Source organism: Centruroides sculpturatus, unplaced genomic scaffold (assembly GCF_000671375.1).
Source record: "Centruroides sculpturatus isolate CEXI.00-Female unplaced genomic scaffold, Cexi_2.0 scaffold183, whole genome shotgun sequence".
Taxonomy (NCBI): domain Eukaryota; kingdom Metazoa; phylum Arthropoda; class Arachnida; order Scorpiones; family Buthidae; genus Centruroides; species Centruroides sculpturatus.
The window spans coordinates 35517-61378 of record NW_019384387.1 but is presented as its reverse complement, the minus strand read 5'-3'; the positions used below and the strand labels follow the sequence as shown (position 1 = coordinate 61378).

Sequence of the window (25862 nt, the reverse complement as noted above, 5' to 3'; positions counted from 1 at the left end):
TTCCCTTTCTACGAATGAAGAGGGGATGCCGTTTAACTGTCACATTCCTTAAGACAACATGGAGAATAACATGTGTTGATGTGACAACGGATGCACGTGACGTATTCGGATGTTAAACTTCTTCCTTTCTGACTCCATTTTTATTTTTTAAATGTTGCTAGATAATTGTTTATGATTACAACATTATTTCGAGGGTTTTACATTGCTTTTCCTCCTCTTTCACCAACGCTATATTGAGGTAATGTTATTTATATGCTTCGTAACAGGGTTTTATCTAGATTTTAAGTTAGAATGACTGTTATATTATTTATTGTAGCCTTAATTTTATATCAAATTATTCATCGGGAGGCTTCTGAAACGGGAAACGGAAGATCTAATTTCATTTTTATATATCTTATTGCTAATTTAAAGCCTTCTTAAGCCTTAATAACACTAACTTCTATCCGTTGTGTAGAGCTAAAACTATTGCTCTATTCGTAATACAATGCCTCATCTAACCCCAACTTATACAGCTTTTAATGTGTTTATTCCCATTTAATAAGCCTTTTTAGGCCTTCCATACTTTAAAAAAATCAGATTCTATAATATTTACTCTCGTAAATTTCCTTAATTTAATAGAATTATAAAAGTCTTTTCCAACGATAAAATTCTTACGTCCGTACGCCTTCAGGCTCATCAAAGCCTGAAGGGAAATAGCCACATTAAAGATTTCGTAGCCAAAATTACAGGATTACAACCGGTTAATTCAGGTTAAATGTTTAATTTAAACGAAGATACTAATTAAGGCTTTGAATTTATACAAAGTGAGAGCGTTAATTAAACACATGCAGAGCCTTTTAATTACGAAAAAATAAAAAGAAAAACAGATTTAGATGAAGATAACAGAAGCTGTACGTACGGATTTTCAATAGAAAGCCTGTATTTTTTTTATATTTTTGTTGCACTTTACTATCCGCACTTGGAAAGGCTCTATCTGTATTATATAAGAGGGTAAGGCTTTCATCAATTGTGTGACGATGATTGGTGTTTCCCCGCTCTCGATAACCTTTCGTTGGCCGATAGGAAAGTGTTGTAATTACAAGGCCAGTGGGTCGCTTCGATAAGAACCATTGGCATCTCTTGGGACGAGTCAATAGACAGCTGCTGCATTGTGATCGTTCCACTCCAGCACACATCGCAGCCATCACTTGTTTTCTGTAATTTCTCCTCTTTAACTTATCCATAACCGCATTTTAACGAGCTCCATCCCCAAATGCGCTCTCCTCCTTCGTAAAAATCCAAAAAAAAAGATGAGGTAGAGCGAATTTCAGCACCACTCAACTAAACACTTTCCCTATCGGAAACCACGCGATGGGAGAGCATTTACTACACATTAAACACTAGAAAATTTACAAAAATATTAATTAATAACCCCCGAAGTTCCTCTTAGAGAAGGTGATATTTTGTAATGTTAAGGAGAGCAATTTTCGTGCAGATGTTTAACCATTCCTGCTGGGTAATGCAATACGTGTGGAAAAAGAAGTACAGCAGGGATAGATAGATCTAGTGACGTTAATGACATCACAAAATGACATTCTATCGGGCGAGCTTGTTCATCCATATTGATTGTTGGTAATGCAAAGACGGCTGCCAGGCATACCTGAGCCTTCGTGCTTGCAATACCAATGTCAGCGACTTGCTAAGAACTAAATCGGTAGTTGATGTCATGTCGGACTTAGCATGTCGTCAATTAGCGATGAACTTAAACAGAATGGTTTTTATTTACGGTGGTATCAGGCTCCTTGCCAGGAGGATGTCTGCCATCTCATAGCTGGGGTTCTGTCGCATGGAACGGAGTGATAATGCATGTCATTAAAGGAACTCTTCTCATAAAACGTCATCGTAAACAAATATAGACCCCTTTTTTACTTCGTAAAAATAGATGCAGTTATTAAGCATCTCTTTCGTTTCGCTAAACTTTCTGATTAAACAGCACTTTCTACCTCGGAAGGGGGATGTTTAGTCCAGAGATTTCGCCTATCTTATAATAAACCTCTTTATAATAACGAGATCAAATCTAACCCCTGTATTTTTCATGTTAAATAGCTTAGATCTTTACAATAAAAGCTTCCATGGGCAAATTTCTAGACCCTCTGTACCCTTAAATATAGCTGCTATATCTACAAGCGATTTTAAGATAAAAACTTTAGTAAATTTTACTTTTTTTTTTCTTTTTAAAGTTACATATATAGAAACCTTTGCTGGAAGAAACCCGAGAGCCTTCGGATAACTAAGATAAACCCTTAAAAATAGCTAAACAATCGTCTTATCTTTGTGTAGAAACCCTTTAAGAAAGATGCTAATAAATTTCGGAGACCTTTCTGTAAAAATAATTTACTTATAAAGGCCTCTATAATTGAAGGCCTCCTATAAGCAATTGCTCAATTCTCTTATCACTAATGGAAATTTTTACTAAACTAGATCGGATAATTAAATTAATAATCGTTAAAGTTCGCTTATTGATCGGTTGGAACTTAATTGGAGTTGTTGAGGGTTGATGCACTTGGTGCCGAGATAACATAGAAGGGAAGATCCCCCCTCTTTGTCCCCATCTGTTTCTCATACGTAAGCTAATCTTTCCAATTATTCAACAACAGATTGAATGTGTTCCTACTGGTAGATATAATCGCTTGGGATTGGGTCTGCCTTGTTACCCATTACACTCATTGTGGTTTAAACAGCTCCGACAACCCCACTCTCCTTCTAATCTCTACAACGTTGTATGCTTTGATGGGGTATACACTTCTGGTCAGCGAATTTTCATAGATAAACATCATTAAACTAAACGAATACAAGCTTACACTAAAACTTAAACAGGTCAGGAAGTGTTTTTAATAATTTTAAACCGTGCTTTTCTCATTTCAAAACACTAGAAATGCCTTGCTCTTTATCCTAATTTAACCCCATTTTGTTAAATTTTAAAATATTAAATCACCTTTTCTTTTTTTTGTATATTTTAACGATATAAAATTATGCTATTTTAATCATAATTTAATCATTGACTGTCGGTTTAAATAAATAAATAAATAAAAGAAGTGTAGCAATAGAACGACTTCGCCTCTTCGATCTGTCAATCAGAGGAATGTAACTCCTCCCGTCTGTCTTCTTTCAGCCAATGACGGTCGAGATTTGAATGGTGACCATTCTATTCACGACGACGATAACAAACGACAGAGGACGCAGTACAATGGAGACCAGCTCTATACAAATGTGAGTTGCACATTTTGTCTAAGTAAATCTCATAACTTTACCACCTCCTCGTGAAAGAAAACACGGGCAATTGACGCTAGAACGGGTGTAAAACTTTAAAAAAAACGGTCACAATACGACTCCAGAGTGTCGAGATACTTAATAAAAGGTGGTGTAATTAATAGAATTAAAGAAAACCCTCCTGTCACGACACTTAATAAAATTACAAAAAAAAACTCTCCTCTATTTCTGTTACGTTCTGACGTTGTTAAATCCTTTTATTTTGTAGCAAATGTGGCCTAAATGGCCGAAACAGGAGGAACTTAAAACCACAGCAATGGTTCCAGATTTGGGTACTGCTACAGCTGCTGTATCAGCGGGTACACCCTACAGCCTCCAACAGTTTCCCGAACAGGCATTCACACCGGTGGTGACTACGGCCACAGCATCCAACGAGCATGTTAAACAAGAGATCACACCTTATGAGGCCACCATGACATCTATGACGTCACAAGTCCAATCGTCGGCCGTCTATTCGCCTCCGTTAGGTGAGTTTCGAACCCGAGCACGTTATGGAGAATGGTGCAGAATTCAGTTGGGATGCCAACTGCGCGCTTATATATATATATATATATTTTATTTATTTATTTGTTAAAGGGGGTGGAAAATCCTATACGTGGAAAAAAAGACGTCCTTCGAGGATCGGATTCTCAAGGTCTCTTAGGAGATTTTGACGTTTGTTTGCGAGTTTTGGGTTGGAGGGATGTCGTTTCTGTATCCAATGCCTTTTATAAGTTTAAAAATACCATTTTCCTTTTATAAAAGAAACCTTTTATAGCTGCAGAATTTATATAAAAATCCTATTTTTTCTCTTTTTTAATACTTCGAAATATTATATTTTCAAACATGGGTTTTTCAATGCAATTTATGTCTACTTTTTTAGAGAATAATAAAATATTCTCTTCACCTTTTTACTCCTTAATTGTTTCTATATCTTTTATATTTCTATTCTAAATATCCTATAAATGAGCTTAAAATTATTTTTCAACTTTTAATCTCATTCTTACCCCAATATACCTATTTTTCTATTCTCTAATAAGGTTTATATCCTGAAAAAAATCATTTATTTTTTTCTGAATGCTTCTTTAATCTTTCTTCAACCCTCTTAAGCTCTCTATCTAGCCTACTGCGATTCTAACCTCCAACCTTACATCATCCTTAAAAACCTTAGATCCTTTTATCCTATCGTAAAGTTTATCTTAAAACATTTTAATCTATCTTAAACACTATTAAAATTAGCCATGATACTCCATTCACGTGCCATCCCTACACTCAAACAAATCCCTTAAAAACTCTCTTTAAAAAAGAGCAACATTCCTTAACACTTTAACACCGTTTCGTCAAGTTAATTATAAGAACAGAAAGGTTTTGCTTCTTTAAAACAACCTTAAAATCCTTACAAAGTTAAACTTATCCTACCTTAAACCTTATAAAAAATTATCTAAAGTGTCATTAAAGCATTACATTTCCTTCACGTATCATCATTACACTCTAAACAATTTTCCTAAAACTTCCCTGTAAAAAAGGGGGTGACATTCCTTAACAGTTTATAATCAAAGGTCAAAAGGTTATAAGATATCATCAACAAGCTTATAAGGTTTTTTTTTCTTTCTTAATTTTTAAAATGCTTCAAATAGATTTGGGGAGGATTTTATAACCGATCTTAAACCTCATTACAAATCCTCTAAATCCCATAAAAATGATCTAAACAACAATTAAAGCACGACACACTGTCGACGTATCCCTAAACCTCAAACACGCAAACAACATCCCTAAAAATGGAGGGGATCATTTCATGAAAAGATTAATTGTGGGGATAGAAAGAAATCGCCAACAAGCTTAAATGTTCCTTTCGCCTATAAAATTCTTCCAAGCCTAGGTCTTTCTTAGCCTCGCTAAACCCTATAAACTATCGTCTACGTATCATCTCTACACTTCAAACACGCAAAAAACACCACTAAAAACCTCCTCCCTAAAAGAAAAAGAAGAGAACATTCCTTAACAGTTTATCACCATAAAAGGTTAATTATGGGAACAGAAAGATACCACCACAAGGTTTAAAATCCCCCTCAAATCCAGGCCTCTCGTAAGTATCATTTAAAAACTCCTCAAATCTTATAAAAATGACGTAAACCATCATCTACGTATCATCTCTACGCCTCAAACAACAACATCCCTAAAACCTTCCCCTTAAAAAAAAAGGGGGGGGGAGAGTAGGAGAACCTTCCTTAACAGTCTATCACCATTTCGTCAAAAGGTTAATTGTGGGGACAGAAAGGTGTCACGGCGACGACATTTCACCAAGTGGGATTGTTCCCAAACTGCACATACACAGAAATTCCATTTACACACCGAAGCAGAAGCGTACACTACAGATTTATATACAGTCCTCTGTCAAAATGCACTAAGAGTAGCTGGATGTGTAAAGTAGTAAAAAGTGGAGTAGAAACTTGATAATTTATTGGTACCGTTAGCTAGTCCTATCTAATATGGCAGACTGCTGGTCGGATAGTGATAGCAGGTTCACCCAGCCGTAACTAATACGTTCAAACAGATGCTGAATTTCAACAAAGCTAACCAGTCAAGTAACAAATTGAGTTTTATACTTCGTTGAAGATTTTTCAACACCCGCCACACACACACACGCGCGCGCACACACACATATATATACACACACGCACATACACGCGCTCGTACACTACACACACTACACAAACCGAACTTCGATCTACTTCCGTCTCGTTTTTTTTTTTTTTTTTCTTCTTCTTCTTCTTCTTCTTCTTCCTTCCCCTTCTTCTTTTTCTTTTAAATACTTAAAATCGCCTCGTCTCATTTACTCGTTATTTAAATTATTGGTTACTCGTTCGTTCTATACTTTATCTCGTTCTGTTAGCGAAAGATTAAGATTATCGATAAGTTTAAAGGGGATTTTTTTTTATTTTATTTGTAAATCGAATTTTAATGCGTTTTCCTGAATAATTTCGAAATTGTTTTTTAGTAATTTTATCTAATTTTTGAGTTCGTTTTCATTAACACAGCTTATAGAAGCGCTTCCTTTGTGTATAAATCTGTTTCTAGTCTTGATTCGTGGATTAAAGTCTCCATATTTTAAAAATGGAAGACGTTTTAATCGGGGGAGGGGGGTTTAAGAATGAACACTGGAAGCAACTGTTCGTAATTTTATTTACCGAATCGATTTTGGGTTTAACTTTCCGCCTATTCGTCGAGGCGTTATCGTGGCGTAGCTCTCAGCGGGTGTGATGAAGAGTGAGAAAGTTAACTCTCCTCCCGGTTGCTTCTTCACCAAAACATTTATTATCCATCAAGGTTATGACCCTTAGCAACCCTTTTATTCGACTTCAGAAGAGGGAGTAGCTATTCTTCCATCTGTCAATTAGGAAAGAAGGAACCAACATGGCCCCCCAGAGAGACGGGAATAGCTGAAAAGTTTGTAGTTGATGGCACGAANCGTTTTATATGAATTCCATGTTGTACGAGTCACTTAGATTTTACAAAAACGTGTGCCGGGCTGTGAACGGCTCACGTATTTGTAAAATCTAAGTGACTCGTACAACATGGAATTCATATAAAACGGAAAAATCAACAGTGTTATAGGGGAGGGTCGACTTGTATGCTTAAATTTAACAATATAAGTCTCCGTTTTTCATTATTTTAACTGTGTAACATTAGTAAATTGAAGCATAAACTGGTAATTAAATAAAATTATAATAGTTTATCATCCTATCATCATCGTATACATCATTAAAAAAAAGATGCGGATTTTTCATCAAAGTCAAATCGAGATGGATACAATTTAATGCATTTATTTAGTTAAACTCGTATAAATTTCTAAGTTTATTAGATGATAAGGATGATTTATAGTTAAATTCAGTTAAAGGGATGATTTATAATTCATTTTACTGAAGATAAACGCTATTTTAAGCTCTCAAACATAATTCATCAATGCTCTCTTCTCGTAAGAGACAGATTGTAATTTTTAATGTAGTTTAGATGACGAATGAAAGCTAAACAGACGTATAAATAATAAATATAAAAAATTATTTTTTCTCAGAAAATAACATAAAAATTGAAACGTGAAAGCTTAATATATCGATTAAGAAAAAAAAGAAGAAGAAGAAAGAAAGAAAGACGAAGGCAAACCACCTCCCACTTCATCAACAAGGTGAAAGAATTCCATTCCAGATGCACTTTTATAAATCCAATATCACAAAAAGACAAACATGTAAGGAGCTACCACTTGAAAAATGTCACATCATTGGACATCATAAGAGAGGAGAGAGATGCCATCGATCAGAGAGGGAGACAATTTTCTCTTCAGTCCACTCCCATCCGTTCTACTGTTTTGTCATCAGTGGACAGTAGGATTTTGCTGTTCCAATCACTAAAACCGTACGTTTTTTTTTCTCTTCTTCATCTTTCCTTCCCTCCCCTCTTTCCCTCAGCCAGATCACGGTCACTCGTGACCAAACTAAATCCCAAAACTCGGATCTCATTTATCTAACACGTGTGTTCCATTCCCAAGTAGTCGGTAGTGTGCCACCTGACTCTAGTCCATGGTTAGCCGGATGCCAACTTCCTCGTTCCGGCACATCACTCACAGCTAGCCACACTGTGTGCACCCAGCTGATCCCTATTTTCATTCCACTCTATAGGGCTTAAGTCGCGTGGTCGGAATATGGACTGTTAAATGTGCCATTTTGTCACCATTAGCAATATTCGAGGATCGTGCTGTTGAATAAATTAACATTGATGACTCTTTCTCGCTGATGTGGATCTTCTTCTCTTTGTATGTATGTGTGTGTGTGTGTGTTTTTTAGTTCCTCCTCCTTCTCTTCCCGTTATTAAAACCGATGACGAATGCTGATAAGGTGAGGATTAGGGATTTATTCCCTGTTCGAAGCAGTGGAGGATGGATAAGGGGTCTGTAGGGAAAATACTCATGTTGTAGAGCAGTTTTTTTTCGGATTTATGCTAAAATTTAGGATTTCTAGACCCTTTATCTATGAGTCTGTAAGTTTCGGGAGCATTTACAGAACAGATTTTCTGTCTCTTTTTGCTAAGATCTGCATCCCTTTCACAGAAATTCTGAAGCAGTTTTTTTTTTTTTAGGTTCCTATAAGTCCAATTTCTTAATTTAGACCAAAATTTAAATTTTATATCCTTTATTAATTAGAATAAAACAATTATTCGGTGTTATTTGAGCTATTCTGCCAGACAGATTAATGAGAAGATGGATGCTAAAATGAATATAAAAACAGGAAAAAAAAGGAGAAGAAAGAATAGAATAATTTTGTCTTCGAAACATAAAAGATTTATGTAGAAAATAATCTTTAAAGTTAAATTTGAATCTCGAGCGAGACCTCAACTGTACCATTTTTATGAGGTCTGGGGTAGAGTATCGAAGAGAAGCAATTTATTCCAAGTTTAAATCTAGCAGTTCTCCATCGACTCAACCAACATCAGGAGGAATTTCATCAGAAGTTCTTTTGTTTTATGTCTGGAAGAAGACTAGATAAAGACAGGGAGTTGGTAACCCATTGGGATAGTTGACTGTTGCCAAGGGACACTTAGAAAGAACCAAACGTTTCCATTACCGACGGCAAATGTCCAAACAGCTGCCACACGCTACTTTAAGTTGTTTCGAATTTCTTCCTTCGAAAAATACTTCTTTATGAAAAATCTACCCTCTTGGGAGTATTTAGAGAAACTAGATAAGAAGGAGAAACTTGTTGTATTCGACAATCTGTATACAGATGCGTGCATAATGGAGATTTAATGAAATCTAGAATGACATTTCAATGTAAAAATACGGCCGATTTATATAGTAATTTGTTAAATAAACGAGGAAATATGCTATTAATTATGCTTTTAAAGGTATATACTGCATGTAAGAAGGTGTATACTTCTATAGGAGTATTCAGGCGCTCTTAACAGATGAGAAGGAGAAACTTGTATTCACGAATCTTTATACAGATAATAGAGTTATAGCATTAAAATATGGTCAATTTACATACAAAATTTGTTAAATAAACAAAGAAATACATTATTAAAGTAACAATTATGCTTCTACAGGTATATACTACCATCCAGAAGCATAAAAAAATGCATATTTCTATAGGAGTATGAGGTTGTATATACGTGTAATTTTTAAGGATAATCTGATAAAGGTAGCTGTAAGGCCGAAGAACAGGATCTGTAGGAACAGAGTAGTTAAAGGATAATGAAATGCTACTATAGAAATAATATAATTAAGATTTAAGAGTTAGGATTAGGATTATGCCACTTATAATTCTATTTTTATACTCATGCGGTTAGGAAGACCTGAAAGTCCTAGAATTATAGGAGCAGAATATCTAGATAACTTATTACTTCTAGTTTAGAGTATAAATATGTGATACTGAAGATAAAAAATATAATTTTCGAGTTCATACAGCGATGCTTCTATAGGAATATTTGTTAAAATTTGAAAGTATTAGAGGTGTGTTAAATGCTAGCTATCTGTAGGATAATTATTTATTGAAGTAAATGATAATTCTATGCTATTTAGATCATAATTAACATTGAATCTCAGCGATGTATATATATATANGATATATAAATATATATATATATATTTTTTTTTTCTTTATTATTTTTCTTTTTTTAAACATGCTTCAAGGAACGAATTCATCCCCTGTATCTTCTTCTTTCCATTCTCTTACATACCATAGGCGTATCTTTATTATCTTATTGTTACTTTATCCTGCCAGATGTTTTTGTTGACTTTGCTAACAAAAACAAAAATAATGCTATATTTACTGTTTAGTCTCTTGAATTGTAAGGTAAAACGAACGATTATAAATAATTCGAACTTATTTTTTTTTCTTTTTTCTCTCTTCTTCTAATTTTCCTACTTTGTTTTCTCTTATCCCTTTGGGCTCATTTATTGGTGGTTCCTAATGGTTTTCTTCAGATGTGTGTGACAGTCTAGACAAGTGTAGGTTCTCTAACGATAAATCTAGACCTGGTAATTAAATCCTTGTGATTTTTATACACAAATTTTACAGATAAATCGAACGTATAATGCGTACTTTTCTGTATTAATTAACACGAGTTAAAGCAGTAATTTTTTAAGTAAATTTATGCTTAATTATTCATATTTTATTAAAAATTTAACGTCTGAAGGTGATTTTTAATACATTAAAACCGGTTTTAAAGAGAAAATTTTCTTAGAAACAGCTTAATAAATTTAATCTTTAAGTTAGTAAATCAGAACGTGCATAAGTATTTAAGGGCTGATTATAGGTACTCCTTACCTACTTAGTCTTATTGTGACCCTATAAAAAAGCCCTTTCTCTCCATCAAATAACGCCTCATGTAAAAATACGAGGCCTTAAACCATAGACTCATAATTCCAGGCCTTAGTCTACAGCAGAGGTTTATAAATAAAAATAAAACCTTTCACTTAAAACTGGTTTGGGAAGCGAAATTAAATCTTAATTACGTGTAATTCTCTAAAGAACATCTCTAGTGTTTTTATTGTATAAATTTATATTAAAAAAAATAATCATTTAGTTATCAAGAAAAAACGACTCTTTGAATAAAATTTAAACAATAAAAGTCTACATCCGCTCGTCGTTGAATAGAACTAGACTATTTAATGATCGGTTTGAGTAGAAAAAAATGATGATGTAAAAGGTTATTGATGATGTTCTCGTTCCCTTCTACAGTTGCAGGAACGGCAGTAGCAGGGCCCACTGTTACAGGAGTTCCTGGTACAGAATATACTTACACCACTCCATACAGCCAATATTCATCAGCAGCTGCATACGGAGCTTATGGATATGGTTCTGGTGGGATCATCAGTATGTATTGGTGAATATTCATCCTGTTACTCTGTCTTTATGTAGTTTGTAAGGTAAAGAACGTGTTGAGAAGTGTGCCTTGCACATATTTTAATCAAGTTAATTACTATTAATTACTAAAGAGAAGATAGAAGATGAGAATTTGATGTGCTATTAACGATACGCTAATTGCACGTCTTTAAAGTTTATCGGATGTTAAATTAAGCGTTTTTTTTAAATCTGAAATTTAGTTTTTTACATTTATTTTCGATAAAATTTCATCTACGAAACGAAATTTTACGGGAATCGAACTTAATCTTCCGTCTTATATGTATATATGAAATTCGTCTTAGTTTTTTTTTATTTAAAAATAATAAATATATCAATAAGAGGTATAAATATTAATTTATACCACTTACTGATATAGTTATAAATAAATCTGATCAAAAATTTTAAATTAAAATGCGAAATTTTTAAAGAAACGGGTCTAAATATGCCGCTACTATATTTACGCTTCATAAATGTACTTAATATTAAAGAATTAAGTTCGTTCTTAGTAAAACACAAGAAAATATATTTTAGTATATGATAACTTAAGAATAATTTAATATAACTTAAGCAATCGTTGTAGAAAAGGCCATTTGACTTAACCCATTTTAACAATCACGCATCACCCAATGGCTACAAACGTAACTGAGGATCTCATTTTAAATTTCAGATCCTTCTTACTACTACGGCACGAGTGGGCGTCCTGCAACTACCAATCCGGGCCTGACATCATCAAGTCTCAGTCCGAACTACAAATCATCCGAACGTTGCTAGCTAATCCGCCAACAACGGGGGAGAGAACCAAAAGTGTCTGGTTGTGACGTCAGTACAATATACTATGAATCCAGGCGAAACCGAACAACGACTCGCAGGGCTGACTACCTCTATCTCTTTATTTTTTATCATAAGAAAAAAAAAAACAAACAGACAGACAGACAGACAAACGAGAGGAAAAAACAAAAAAACAAATCAAGCTTTTTTTTGTGATTTTTTTTTCTTTTGAGTTCTTCGAGTCATCATCACTCAGAATTTTGAAGAAGTTCTGTATTCGACAGATAGACATTCAGACAGGCAAATAATAATAATAATGTCGAACTCTTTAGCAAAAGAAAGAGGACCAACTGGAGTGTTGGTCTCACACTACTAGACTACATTCGTGTGTGTGTATATGTGTTTTTACGTATATATATGTGTTTACATGTCCGTGTACAGTATAAATTTTTCCAAAAAAAAAAGAAAAAAAAAAGAAACACAAGAAATTACAGCCCATACCAAAGAGAAAAAGAAAAACGTTAAAAAAAACAGCTTTTTCGGAGGATTTCTCCTGAATTTTCCCCTGTTTTTTTTAGAATTATTTTAATTATTTTTAGATATATTCTTCTCCTTTAAAAGCCTCCACAAAGGGGGTGGACTTCTATTACTTTTTACTATACTTTAAGCGATACCTAGGGAGGGAGGGGCTCAAAATTCGTATAGCTTCGATCAAAACAAGCTTATAATTTAGCTATCAAAAGCCCCCCCCCTTACCTTCCTCTTTCTTAAAAAAAAAAAAACTAGGGGTCGAGATCATTTTGAACCCAATTCTGGGCGCTAGTCACTGATCCTGTAGTCATGATTATAGTCACAATATTTATATTCATAAATAAATAAAAGAAGCGAAAAACCGATAAGTTAATGTGGAGAATTATGTTTTTAAAACACGTATATGTATACATATTTATAACGATAAATCTAGACCTGGTAATTAAATCCTTGTGATTTTTATACACAAATTTTACAGATAAATCGAACGTATAATGCGTACTTTTCTGTATTAATTAACACGAGTTAAAGCAGTAATTTTTTAAGTAAATTTATGCTTAATTATTCATATTTTATTAAAAATTTAACGTCTGAAGGTGATTTTTAATACATTAATACCGGTTTTAAAGAGAAAATTTTCTTAGAAACAGCTTAATAAATTTAATCTTTAAGTTAGTAAATCAGAACGTGCATAAGTATTTAAGGGCTGATTATAGGTACTCCTTACCTACTTAGTCTTATTGTGACCCTATAAAAAAGCCCTTTCTCTCCATCAAATAACGCCTCATGTAAAAATACGAGGCCTTAAACCATAGACTCATAATTCCAGGCCTTAGTCTACAGCAGAGGTTTATAAATAAAAATAAAACCTTTCACTTAAAACTGGTTTGGNGGGACGGGTCTATAGAGGACTGACGAAAATGGCCAATTCGACCGAAGCACTAGCAGCTCCATCACCGTTTGACGTTGATGTACGGTTGGCGTCTCGGCTGCACATACAGGAAACGCTCAGAAGCCAGCCGTTCATTTCCTCCCTCTTCGAGTTGCTCTCTTTAGTGAAAGTCGTTTCTCCACTAACCAGTGACTCAGCTAACAATGTCCGCGACATTGCCATGTAAAACAATAGCATCCAGTGGAGGAAGGAGACATACCTTCCGTTCTTTTCACATCCTGAACGTCATCAGTGGTCGAACATCCGCTGCACTTAATCCATACATACACTATCTCATCCCAATTTCATTTCAATCATATAATAATAATAATAATTAACTCGATTATAATTAAATCTTCTACCTTAAAAATTGCTTTAAAAATGCTTGTTTTATTATCAAAATAGCATAGAAAATTAAGAAATTTACGAATATTTAATTTATAAATCGATTTCTTTAAAATTCATTTATAACTGCGCGTTATAGTCCGATTTACATAAATTATCTTCATAAATAAAAAATCTTTTCATTCGATTTTAATGAAAATTTATGGGTGAATAAAACTAACTTTAATAACTTTAAAACCCCTAAAAATATTAAGGTAATATCAATACTTTTAGTACTGTAGACGTTCAATTAAAGGTACCGAACAACACGACTTCATAACAATTTACTGTACTTTTTCGTATAAAAATAGTGTAAAATTACTATATTACGTAAGTTTAAATTATTATTTTTTTTATACAATACTTTTGTGTTATAATAATTTTTTATTATTATTATTATTATTAAAATTTAGTAATTAAAAATTAAGAATTTAATTAGTTTTCTGGTGACTTCTACCGATAACATTTCTGAATGGATATAGGTCATTTATCTTTTCTTCTTGGCGTTTTCTGTTAGCCGCTCAAAAGACGTTAACAATAAAAGTAATGTTGACCAAATCAATGATGACTCCTGTTATTATTTATCCAGTTACGAGGATTAGAGATGTGTAACTATCTCTCGTTACGGGAGAGACGTAACGGGTCGAAAGATAGACGTAATATTTAAAGTTACGAACAATTGTGTAAAGGGTTATCTTTCGTGAGGAGTAATGAAACAAAAATTTACATTTAAAAGGGTGTAAATAAGCTTGTTCTGTTACAAAGCTATGATGTAGTAAGTAACATGTGATTCCTCTTCAGGATCAATTTTTAAGAATGTTGGACGTGTCTAACACGTAAAAGATGTGTACGATTATGTAAAATTATCCTTAAAGATTCTATCCTTAAGGATAATTTAATTATAAACGAACTTATGAAGGTGTGATCTTGGTATCGGTATTTTACAAGCCTTGTTTTTTTGTTGTAAAAACAACACAATTTTGACAATATATTATAGAGAATTTTCAAGTTATCGAAACAATTTACACGTAAATAACTATATTAAGTCATAAAGGATAATAGAAAAACCGCGACTTTGTGACTCGAACGTTATTTAAGATGATCTCTACGCGAATCGTAAGTAAAGTTTTCTCATTAACAATCGATCACGTATGAATATTTAGCTGATGAATACATAAAAAATCAAGTATTTTTGTGTGTTACATCGATAAAAAATTTATGTTTTCGGGTGCAGAATCGTGCGGTAGGAAGTAATTAAGAAGAAGAAGAAGAAGAAGAAGAAGTGTTTGGCGTTAAGAGAAACAGGACGATAATAAATGAGAAATAACACGAGTAAACAGAAAGATAGGATTCCATTCGGGAGATAAACAAGAGGAGTTAGATCATCCCCACAGGGATGAGTTAATTAAGTGAAGTGGGGTGATCGCCATTGTTAGAATTATCTTTCTTTCGTTTCTACAGGACACGCTTTTAATATTTATATACATAAAGTCACGGTTAACTGTGACACATTACACTTCACTTTCTTAAGAAAAAATAAGATAAAATATAGCAAAAAGTTTATAAAACTTCAAAGTAAAAATTCCAAGTCTCTGCGTGTATATATATATATATATAAAATAAAAAAAAGCGTATAGAAAAACACCTTTCTGTCTAGGAAAATCGGCAGTTTATCACAATACAACATTCAAAGCGAATTTATCAGATAAAAGCATTTCTAGTGGGTCCTAATGTCGAAATCGCGTCACCTAAAGGACCAGTGGAACAAGCGACCAGTAGCGAGTGTGTCGATCAAGTGAGGGAGGGTTTTTGGGGAGGTTGAGTTGTGTAGAGGCCAGGAGCTTTGAATGAAGGCGAAAACCTTTCCTCTGCAATTTCTTTGTCGTGGGGGGGGTAGCAATGGGACGGGTCTATAGAGGACTGACGAAAATGGCCAATTCGACCGAAGCACTAGCAGCTCCATCACCGTTTGACGTTGATGTACGGTTGGCGTCTCGGCTGCACATACAGGAAACGCTCAGAAGCCAGCCGTTCATTTCCTCCCTCTTCGAGTTGCTCTCTTTAGTGAAAGTCGTTTCTCCACTAACCAGTGACTCAGCTAACAATGTCCGCGACATTGCCATGTAAAACAATAGCATCCAGTGGAGGAAGGAGACATACCTTCCGTTCTTTTCACATCCTGAACGTCATCAGTGGTCGAACATCCGCTGCACTTAATCCATACATACACTATCTCATCCCAATTTCATTTCAATCATATAATAATAATAATAATTAACTCGATTATAATTAAATCTTCTACCTTAAAAATTGCTTTAAAAATGCTTGTTTTATTATCAAAATAGCATAGAAAATTAAGAAATTTACGAATATTTAATTTATAAATCGATTTCTTTAAAATTCATTTATAACTGCGCGTTATAGTCCGATTTACATAAATTATCTTCATAAATAAAAAATCTTTTCATTCGATTTTAATGAAAATTTATGGGTGAATAAAACTAACTTTAATAACTTTAAAACCCCTAAAAATATTAAGGTAATATCAATACTTTTAGTACTGTAGACGTTCAATTAAAGGTACCGAACAACACGACTTCATAACAATTTACTGTACTTTTTCGTATAAAAATAGTGTAAAATTACTATATTATAACCTTAAATTTACTAAAAAAAATAGCAGTTTTTCACACTGAAATATATATATATATTTTTTTTCGATTTTTATTTGTGCTAGTTCACATAGTTTCTTCCTATATCTTTTAAGAGGGACGACGACTTTCGGGTCATTGTCCCTACATAGAGTTAGTGTAGCATGACTTAACAATGCATGAAACATGCACTTTATTTTTAGGTAGAATTGTCAAAAACAAAGAAAACATCTGACATAAAAATATATATTTATATATATGAGCTGTCATAGTTTGGTTCCAAAATGTCTTGGAATGCACAAGATGAGAAATATATTGGCACATTTATTACTTCCGGGTATTGTCATACTTAAATAGTTTCGACTTTTCGTTCTTATAATAAATATAATTTAAAGATTAATAGCATAAAAAATTTTGAAGAAAAAAAATTGAGGATAAATAACGTACTGCTACAGTAACAAATACGACTATCATTAATTAAGAAAGGGGGGTTTTAATGAATAAAATACAGTTTATATTACCTCGAAGAGTTATCTAAATACTACTTATACACATATAGATGGATCTAACTATGTATTTAATCCTTAAAATCATATCTACGAGTCACTGAGATACTATAATACAGTCGACCCCCTACAACACTGTTGATTTTTCCGTTTTATATGAATTCCATGTTGTACGAGTCACTTAGATTTTACAAATACGTGTACCGGGCTGTGAACGGCTCACGTATTTGTAAAATCTAAGTGACTCGTACAACATGGAATTCATATAAAACGGAAAAATCAACAGTGTTATAGGGGAGGGTCGACTTGTATGCTTAAATTTAACAATATAAGTCTCCGTTTTTCATTATTTTAACTGTGTAAAATTAGTAAATTGAAGCATAAACTGGTAATTAAATAAAATTATAATAGTTTATCATCCTATCATCATCGTATACATCATTAAAAAAAAGATGCGGATTTTTCATCAAAGTCAAATCGAGATGGATACAATTTAATGCATTTATTTAGTTAAACTCGTATAAATTTCTAAGTTTATTAGATGATAAGGACGATTTATAGTTAAATTCAGTTAAAGGGATGATTTATAATTCATTTTACTGAAGATAAACGCTATTTTAAGCTCTCAAACATAATTCATCAATGCTCTCTTCTCGTAAGAGACAGATTGTAATTTTTAATGTAGTTTAGATGACGAATGAAAGCTAAACAGACGTATAAATAATAAATATAAAAAATTATTTTTTCTCAGAAAATAACATAAAAATTGAAACGTGAAAGCTTAATATATCGATTAAGAAAAAAAAGAAGAAGAAGAAAGAAAGAAAGACGAAGGCAAACCACCTCCCACTTCATCAACAAGGTGAAAGAATTCCATTCCAGATGCACTTTTATAAATCCAATATCACAAAAAGACAAACATGTAAGGAGCTACCACTTGAAAAATGTCACATCATTGGACATCATAAGAGAGGAGAGAGATGCCATCGATCAGAGAGGGAGACAATTTTCTCTTCAGTCCACTCCCATCCGTTCTACTGTTTTGTCATCAGTGGACAGTAGGATTTTGCTGTTCCAATCACTAAAACCGTACGTTTTTTTTTCTCTTCTTCATCTTTCCTTCCCTCCCCTCTTTCCCTCAGCCAGATCACGGTCACTCGTGACCAAACTAAATCCCAAAACTCGGATCTCATTTATCTAACACGTGTGTTCCATTCCCAAGTAGTCGGTAGTGTGCCACCTGACTCTAGTCCATGGTTAGCCGGATGCCAACTTCCTCGTTCCGGCACATCACTCACAGCTAGCCACACTGTGTGCACCCAGCTGATCCCTATTTTCATTCCACTCTATAGGGCTTAAGTCGCGTGGTCGGAATATGGACTGTTAAATGTGCCATTTTGTCACCATTAGCAATATTCGAGGATCGTGCTGTTGAATAAATTAACATTGATGACTCTTTCTCGCTGATGTGGATCTTCTTCTCTTTGTATGTATGTGTGTGTGTGTGTTTTTTAGTTCCTCCTCCTTCTCTTCCCGTTATTAAAACCGATGACGAATGCTGATAAGGTGAGGATTAGGGATTTATTCCCTGTTCGAAGCAGTGGAGGATGGATAAGGGGTCTGTAGGGAAAATACTCATGTTGTAGAGCAGTTTTTTTTCGGATTTATGCTAAAATTTAGGATTTCTAGACCCTTTATCTATGAGTCTGTAAGTTTCGGGAGCATTTACAGAACAGATTTTCTGTCTCTTTTTGCTAAGATCTGCATCCCTTTCACAGAAATTCTGAAGCAGTTTTTTTTTTTTTAGGTTCCTATAAGTCCAATTTCTTAATTTAGACCAAAATTTAAATTTTATATCCTTTATTAATTAGAATAAAACAATTATTCGGTGTTATTTGAGCTATTCTGCCAGACAGATTAATGAGAAGATGGATGCTAAAATGAATATAAAAACAGGAAAAAAAGGAGAAGAAAGAATAGAATAATTTTGTCTTCGAAACATAAAAGATTTATGTAGAAAATAATCTTTAAAGTTAAATTTGAATCTCGAGCGAGACCTCAACTGTACCATTTTTATGAGGTCTGGGGTAGAGTATCGAAGAGAAGCAATTTATTCCAAGTTTAAATCTAGCAGTTCTCCATCGACTCAACCAACATCAGGAGGAATTTCATCAGAAGTTCTTTTGTTTTATGTCTGGAAGAAGACTAGATAAAGACAGGGAGTTGGTAACCCATTGGGATAGTTGACTGTTGCCAAGGGACACTTAGAAAGAACCAAACGTTTCCATTACCGACGGCAAATGTCCAAACAGCTGCCACACGCTACTTTAAGTTGTTTCGAATTTCTTCCTTCGAAAAATACTTCTTTATGAAAAATCTACCCTCTTGGGAGTATTTAGAGAAACTAGATAAGAAGGAGAAACTTGTTGTATTCGACAATCTGTATACAGATGCGTGCATAATGGAGATTTAATGAAATCTAGAATGACATTTCAATGTAAAAATACGGCCGATTTATATAGTAATTTGTTAAATAAACGAGGAAATATGCTATTAATTATGCTTTTAAAGGTATATACTGCATGTAAGAAGGTGTATACTTCTATAGGAGTATTCAGGCGCTCTTAACAGATGAGAAGGAGAAACTTGTATTCACGAATCTTTATACAGATAATAGAGTTATAGCATTAAAATATGGTCAATTTACATACAAAATTTGTTAAATAAACAAAGAAATACATTATTAAAGTAACAATTATGCTTCTACAGGTATATACTACCATCCAGAAGCATAAAAAAATGCATATTTCTATAGGAGTATGAGGTTGTATATACGTGTAATTTTTAAGGATAATCTGATAAAGGTAGCTGTAAGGCCGAAGAACAGGATCTGTAGGAACAGAGTAGTTAAAGGATAATGAAATGCTACTATAGAAATAATATAATTAAGATTTAAGAGTTAGGATTAGGATTATGCCACTTATAATTCTATTTTTATACTCATGCGGTTAGGAAGACCTGAAAGTCCTAGAATTATAGGAGCAGAATATCTAGATAACTTATTACTTCTAGTTTAGAGTATAAATATGTGATACTGAAGATAAAAAATATAATTTTCGAGTTCATACAGCGATGCTTCTATAGGAATATTTGTTAAAATTTGAAAGTATTAGAGGTGTGTTAAATGCTAGCTATCTGTAGGATAATTATTTATTGAAGTAAATGATAATTCTATGCTATTTAGATCATAATTAACATTGAATCTCAGCGATGTAGATATATATATATATATATAAAATCAATTGCAGCTGAAAGAGTAGAGAACTGCTAAGGAAACAAATCCTGCTGAGAGAACTGAATGGATCAGAGTGGTGATGCAGATCGTGCAGTCAGAATCTGGCGGGATATAGAGGCGTATAACAGTTGTAGAAACTGGAAGAGTCTATCACACGTTACTCAATAGATTTTAAAAATTATTAGAAACGTTAAAATGATTCAGTGACAAACAACTCGTCTCAGAATTGAAAAAAAGTCGATAAACTGATTTTCAACTTTTATACAAGAGATGGAGAAAGAGAAGAGATAAAAAAAAATTCTTGCTCTTCAGCATCACTTGACATTCTCTCACAATCCATAAAGCAAGCAATTTTATCCAAAAAACCCTCCAAAGGAGGGTCTTAAACACTTTATTTCTGGAAAGTACAGTAATAAGCAAAACCGTATATCAATTGAAAGTCGGTGTTGTGACGTTCAGGAAAATTAGCGTCACTTCTTCAACACGTGACTACAACGACACGATTATGGTTGTAATGAGGCGCATCTTACACACCATACAGATGGTCTTGTGTCATATATGAGTTTCGAGCTCTTACCGGATACAGGCCGTTAGATTCCATGTGGCAAATTGTCACCTGAAGCCAAGAAGTGAAGGGGGGGACTTGAAAACACTTCACCCCGACTGAACGATCTGACTGACTGGCAAGCAGCCATTAGAAGATGTCAAATATAAAATTCGTCATTGAAAGTGTGAAGACAGTCCTTTTATTGTGCTTCTACTTTCCCAATTTTCGACAGAGATGCCCTCAGTTAGGGTCACAAAGGTGTTCCTTTAACGTGTTCTGCTCCAACAGCACCTGTGGTAGTCTATCTTGAATGATGTGCTCGACTTCTTTCATCGGGGGGGAGGGTTGAGACTTTTTGATGTCTGTGTGTATTTTTTTAGTTTTTTTTTCCTTCCCCTATTTACCGGAAGACAGGAAATTACAGTTAAGAGACGAATTGTAAACGAAGACGGACGATATTCTAATTGACAAGTGAATCAACTGACTTGAATGAAGATATTCACTCCCCTTTGGGAGGTCAAACAAACACGTCTTATAAAGAAAGATCTATAATTTTAAGGTCGAACAAACGTATCTCAGTACTTCTTGCTGCCTTTTAATTAATTATCAACAGTTAAAAAGCGCTAATATGTTGGCTTCAACCCTGATTACTTCCGAGAAACATTTAATTAAATCTTTGAGTTATGGAAAGGAAAATCGAAGAAGAGTGTGTCGTGGTTACTTATATAGAACGAAACAAAACATTAATTATTTTATATAAATGAATACGTCTTCCTAAAATGTACAGAAGAGATTTATTGAAAAGTATCGTTTTGTAACCCTGTTTTTTAACCTTCAAAGTGATTCATTGATTATAAAATTATATTTAAAGCTTAATTTATACGGTAGGCCAATTTATTTTACATAAATTAAGCTTGTTTCGTCCGTATTTCTAACGATACAGGTCCTAGAAACGTTAACAACAGAGAGTAAAACTACTCTTAAAACGTATAAAAATTTATTATTTTCGGCTCAAGTGAGATATGCTATATATTTTTTTGAACTTATTTACACATTATCAACACTAAATTAGAGTAGAACAGAGGCTAAATAGTAAGCAACATTTACTTAAATCGTAAGGATGCGGAATGATGTTTTGGATCTACAGGATGACATCCTTTACAGTTGCACTGTATACTTTTACAGTAAACTCTGATACAGATTATAAAGTTACTAACAAACACAATAAGATAACTGATCATTATTTATCCTGAGAAAAGCAGATACGAGATATCAACCAGAAACCAATTATAAGGATATTTATTAGATGACAAGCCTCACCCCCAAAAAGCTATCGGGATATTCTGACAGGTATTCGATTTTGTTTGGCCCTATCCATCAGAATGGTTTGGTAGAAAGAGAGAGAGAGAGAGAGAGAGGGGAAGGGGAGGGAAAAAGAGTCCACTTGTCCGTATGAAAGTCACATACAACTTGCACCAGTTCTCTGGATGTTCTTATCGATTCTGCCTCACAATTCGATGCTGTTTGGTGGTTTCCTGTCTTTCCCCATCTCTACGCTCTCTCTCCTCCTCCTTCCAAACTTACAAAATCATTAACTGGTTCTAGTTTAATTTGTAACCATTTTTTCTTCTCTCCTCTCCATCCTTTACGTTGATTACAGGTGAGATGCTACGATCTCGTTGCTCTCGGTGTTCTTTTTCTTTTTTTCATTTTCCATTATAGAGAAAGTCGTGAAAACAGTAGCGACTTGTCTTTCTATCCTCATAGGGTGACTATAATAAAGAGAATCAGTTTGAGGGAGAGTAAAGTCAGAGGGGAAATGTCATGGTACCAGTGTGCTGATTAATAGCTTCCCCCCGACTGAGTAGTGCAGCGATCGCTGGCAAATCTCCATTATTGGACTCGTTGTGCTCAGAACAATTGCTAGTGAGTGATCCCCAGGGACCTAGTAACCGCTGTACATTAGGCTTAACGTCCAGGCTGTCGAGGCCTTTAGAGACTTTCCTAGATACACTTTACGAGAAAGCGTGGTGTGATGACGACGAAATGCCAAAAGCACAAGTGCTGTGTGTTGTTTCTGTCTCATCATCTACAGGCGTGTTTTACTCTGTAAAATAAGAACTTTCCATCATTTAAGTAGATAGAATCTTCCTCCCTTTTCTACCAAATTGAATCCCATCGAGTTATGAAGAGGGCATACGAATTAAGCTTTGGTTACTGATGATACCACGCATTAAATGAGAGATGTGATGGGTGGAGTGGGATGGAGAAATGATCATAAAAATTCGAATTTCTCCTACTTCCCCTGCTTTTTCGGGGTTGATATTTTGTAACTGAATCTAGTGAAGGATGGATAAAGATAAAGTAAGAATATGTATCTTTTGTTATTACTCAAAATGTTGGCCTTTTAATGTTGTTTTGATGTATTTTGCTCTCATAACTCCATCTCACTTCTTAGCTAAGTTTAGGAGGGTTTAATTTAATAATTTAAAGAGGATTTTAAACACTAAATACAAGAAAAATGATGATAAATTGGATAAAAATTATGACTATTCTTCAAATTTTACAATCGAAAATATCTATTTACACTTCAGTTATTTTTCCACTTTCATGAATATGTAACTGATAAGGTTATGATGATGGATGATTTAAAAATTTTTCCAAGAAAAATTATATTTAAAAAGATAAAATAAAGTTAAATTACATTAAAATTTATACTTTCCTTCCACATTTTCAAGTGTAAATATATAATTTAGCATCTCATTATGCACTCTTTTATATAGTAAATAGCTGACGAAAATTGACTATTTCTACTAACATCTCATCTTTAGCAATTTTGAATCAAATATTATAAGTTTTAAACTTAAAAAATACACAATTTTAACTTCCACATTAAAGAACAATTGATAAAGAAGAAGGAGTTTAATTTTCTTACAGGTTAACTATGTAAAAATTAGAGCATCTTTCCATCTTCTCTCTCATTTATCCATCTCCTGACGTTAGGAGATAAGAGATTAATGTAAATTAAAAATCCTACAGGACTTTGTTAAAAATACTGAACATAAAAAAAAACCCGCAACATCGTGGCATCCCTCACCAATGATGGAACGTTCTACACGTTAAGAATGTTTAATTATCTCGATTTCTATTGTAACAGAATTGGGTTTTCACCTTGGTTCGACAGTCCTGCACTACGTGAATGCAGATTGCGTGAAGAGGGGGAGGAAAAGAGAAGAGAGGAGAGAAGAGAGAGAGAGAGAGAGAGAGTAAGTTCATCGAATTGTTTAATTATCTACACAATGTTCACGATGAAGGAATGCAATCTCATCCCAGTTATCCTTTATGACTTAAGGATGCTTTTTCATAGTTTTATCCTTTAAGAAAAATTCCTGTTTGTTTGTAAATTTTATCGATTTTCTTCAGGGGTTGGAAGCAGTTATTGATTTCTAACCTGGGGATGCAGGACGTTAGAAAAATCTTTCGATTTCTGACGTATAAAAGAAAAAATAAATAAACATTAAAGTAAATTATTCTATATAAATTTTAAGTAAAATCTTACTAAATATAGAGAAGAATCTACTAGAAGATGCGCTCTTTCAAGTGTAAAAAAACTCAAAAATATGATGAGATATGAGATAATTACGCAATTGTGTTATTAATAAGTGATAATTTAATAAAAATAAGCATTCAGTTTTAATTTCTGGGGAGGATAATGAACATAAGTGGGTGCTTATGCTATATTAATCTGCGCCACGCCCTGATTACTTACGAAGTAAGCTGAGTTTTTGAGAGGATTTTTAAAGCATTATCGTAAATTTTTGAAGTTATAAAACAAGTTTTTAGTTTAATTAATTAATTGAGTTAAAATTCCTTGGGATAAAAGTAGACAATTGTCCTAAATTGGACTTTCTCCAATAATACCGTGCTACCATCTTGTAGTAGATTTTATAACTATTTGGGCGATAAAGATAATATTTTATCAACGCTATAATATAATATTTGATATAATTTTTAATCTTAAAATAATACTTTTATATATATAATAACGTTTTTACTTTATATAAATTAAGTGTTAAATAATTTATCTTTTATATCATTTTATTCACAAAAAAATAAAAAGATATAGAATTATATTAAATTAAAATTTACTTAAGAATCATTTTTATAATGTTTTTATAGTAAATTTAAATAAAATATATCAATTTTGTAAAGATATAATCAATATAAAGTCAAAGTTACGAAAGTGATTGCTTTCCCGCATAACACGAAATCGTGCAGTGAAGCTAACATTTAAGGGTTTCGTTTTAAGCTCCTCTTGCTTATCCCAATGCAAATCTCTTCAAAAAAATCGTATTTACGAGAAAGTTTTTCGATGAGTACGGATTAAATTCGCGTTCTTTGGGTCTATAACCTTACGTAGGTCTACATTTTTTGGCAATTTTTAGGCGATAGGACATCATCTTTTCTCTCGATTCGCATTCCGTACATCAAGTCATAAAAATACAGGTGTGTCTGAAAAATGTTTCCTCTGACATTTGACTTTTCGCTCACGTTTTCGTACATCCCTCATCCCATCTCTATAAGTAAATGTAATGAAATATTTAACTTGGGTTGGCTTACATAAATTATAATGAAATTCGTTTCAAGTAAAAACGGGATGTGTAGCCTTTTGGAATGGATTTAGATAAAATATTTAAACAGTTTCCTACGTGATGTTATATCTACATAAGTTATTATATTTCTAAAAATATTTTTGTTGATGTCCTCATGACTTTTTTTTTTGTAATCTATTAATATATAATTTAATTCTTTTATAAGATAGATAATTATCATTAAATTTAAGCTAATAATTAAATAAATATGTAAAGTATATCATGAAGAATTTTATTAAAATAATCTACAAATTATTATTCATCTTTACGACATTTAAAATTGCTTATTTTAATAGGTTTATACGAGGGGAAATCACTTAAATTTAATTATAAATCATTAATTTTTTTAAAATATAGTTAAAAATATATATATAAAACGTAAATAAAATATTTATTTTATATAATTAAATATAT

The 25862-nt window shown here is 33.2% G+C and overlaps 1 protein-coding gene across 4 annotated transcripts in view; it reads left to right on the top strand.

The window, feature by feature from the left end:
* Positions 1-12888, top strand: part of LOC111618111 (paired box protein Pax-5-like) — a 96821-nt gene extending 83933 nt beyond the window's left edge. For 2 of the 4 annotated variants that reach the window (XM_023359557.1, XM_023359556.1), the window contains exons 5-8: positions 3152-3249; positions 3518-3776; positions 11019-11153; positions 11851-12888. In XM_023359557.1, coding sequence (XP_023215325.1) covers positions 3152-3249; positions 3518-3776; positions 11019-11153; positions 11851-11954 — 596 coding nt within the window. In that variant the 3' untranslated portion in view covers positions 11955-12888. Of the gene's footprint in view, positions 1-3151; positions 3250-3517; positions 3777-11018; positions 11164-11850 lie in introns of all 4 variants that reach the window. The other 2 variants (XM_023359558.1, XM_023359559.1) reach the window with 2 other exon arrangements.
* Positions 12889-25862: the final 12974 nt, after the last annotated feature.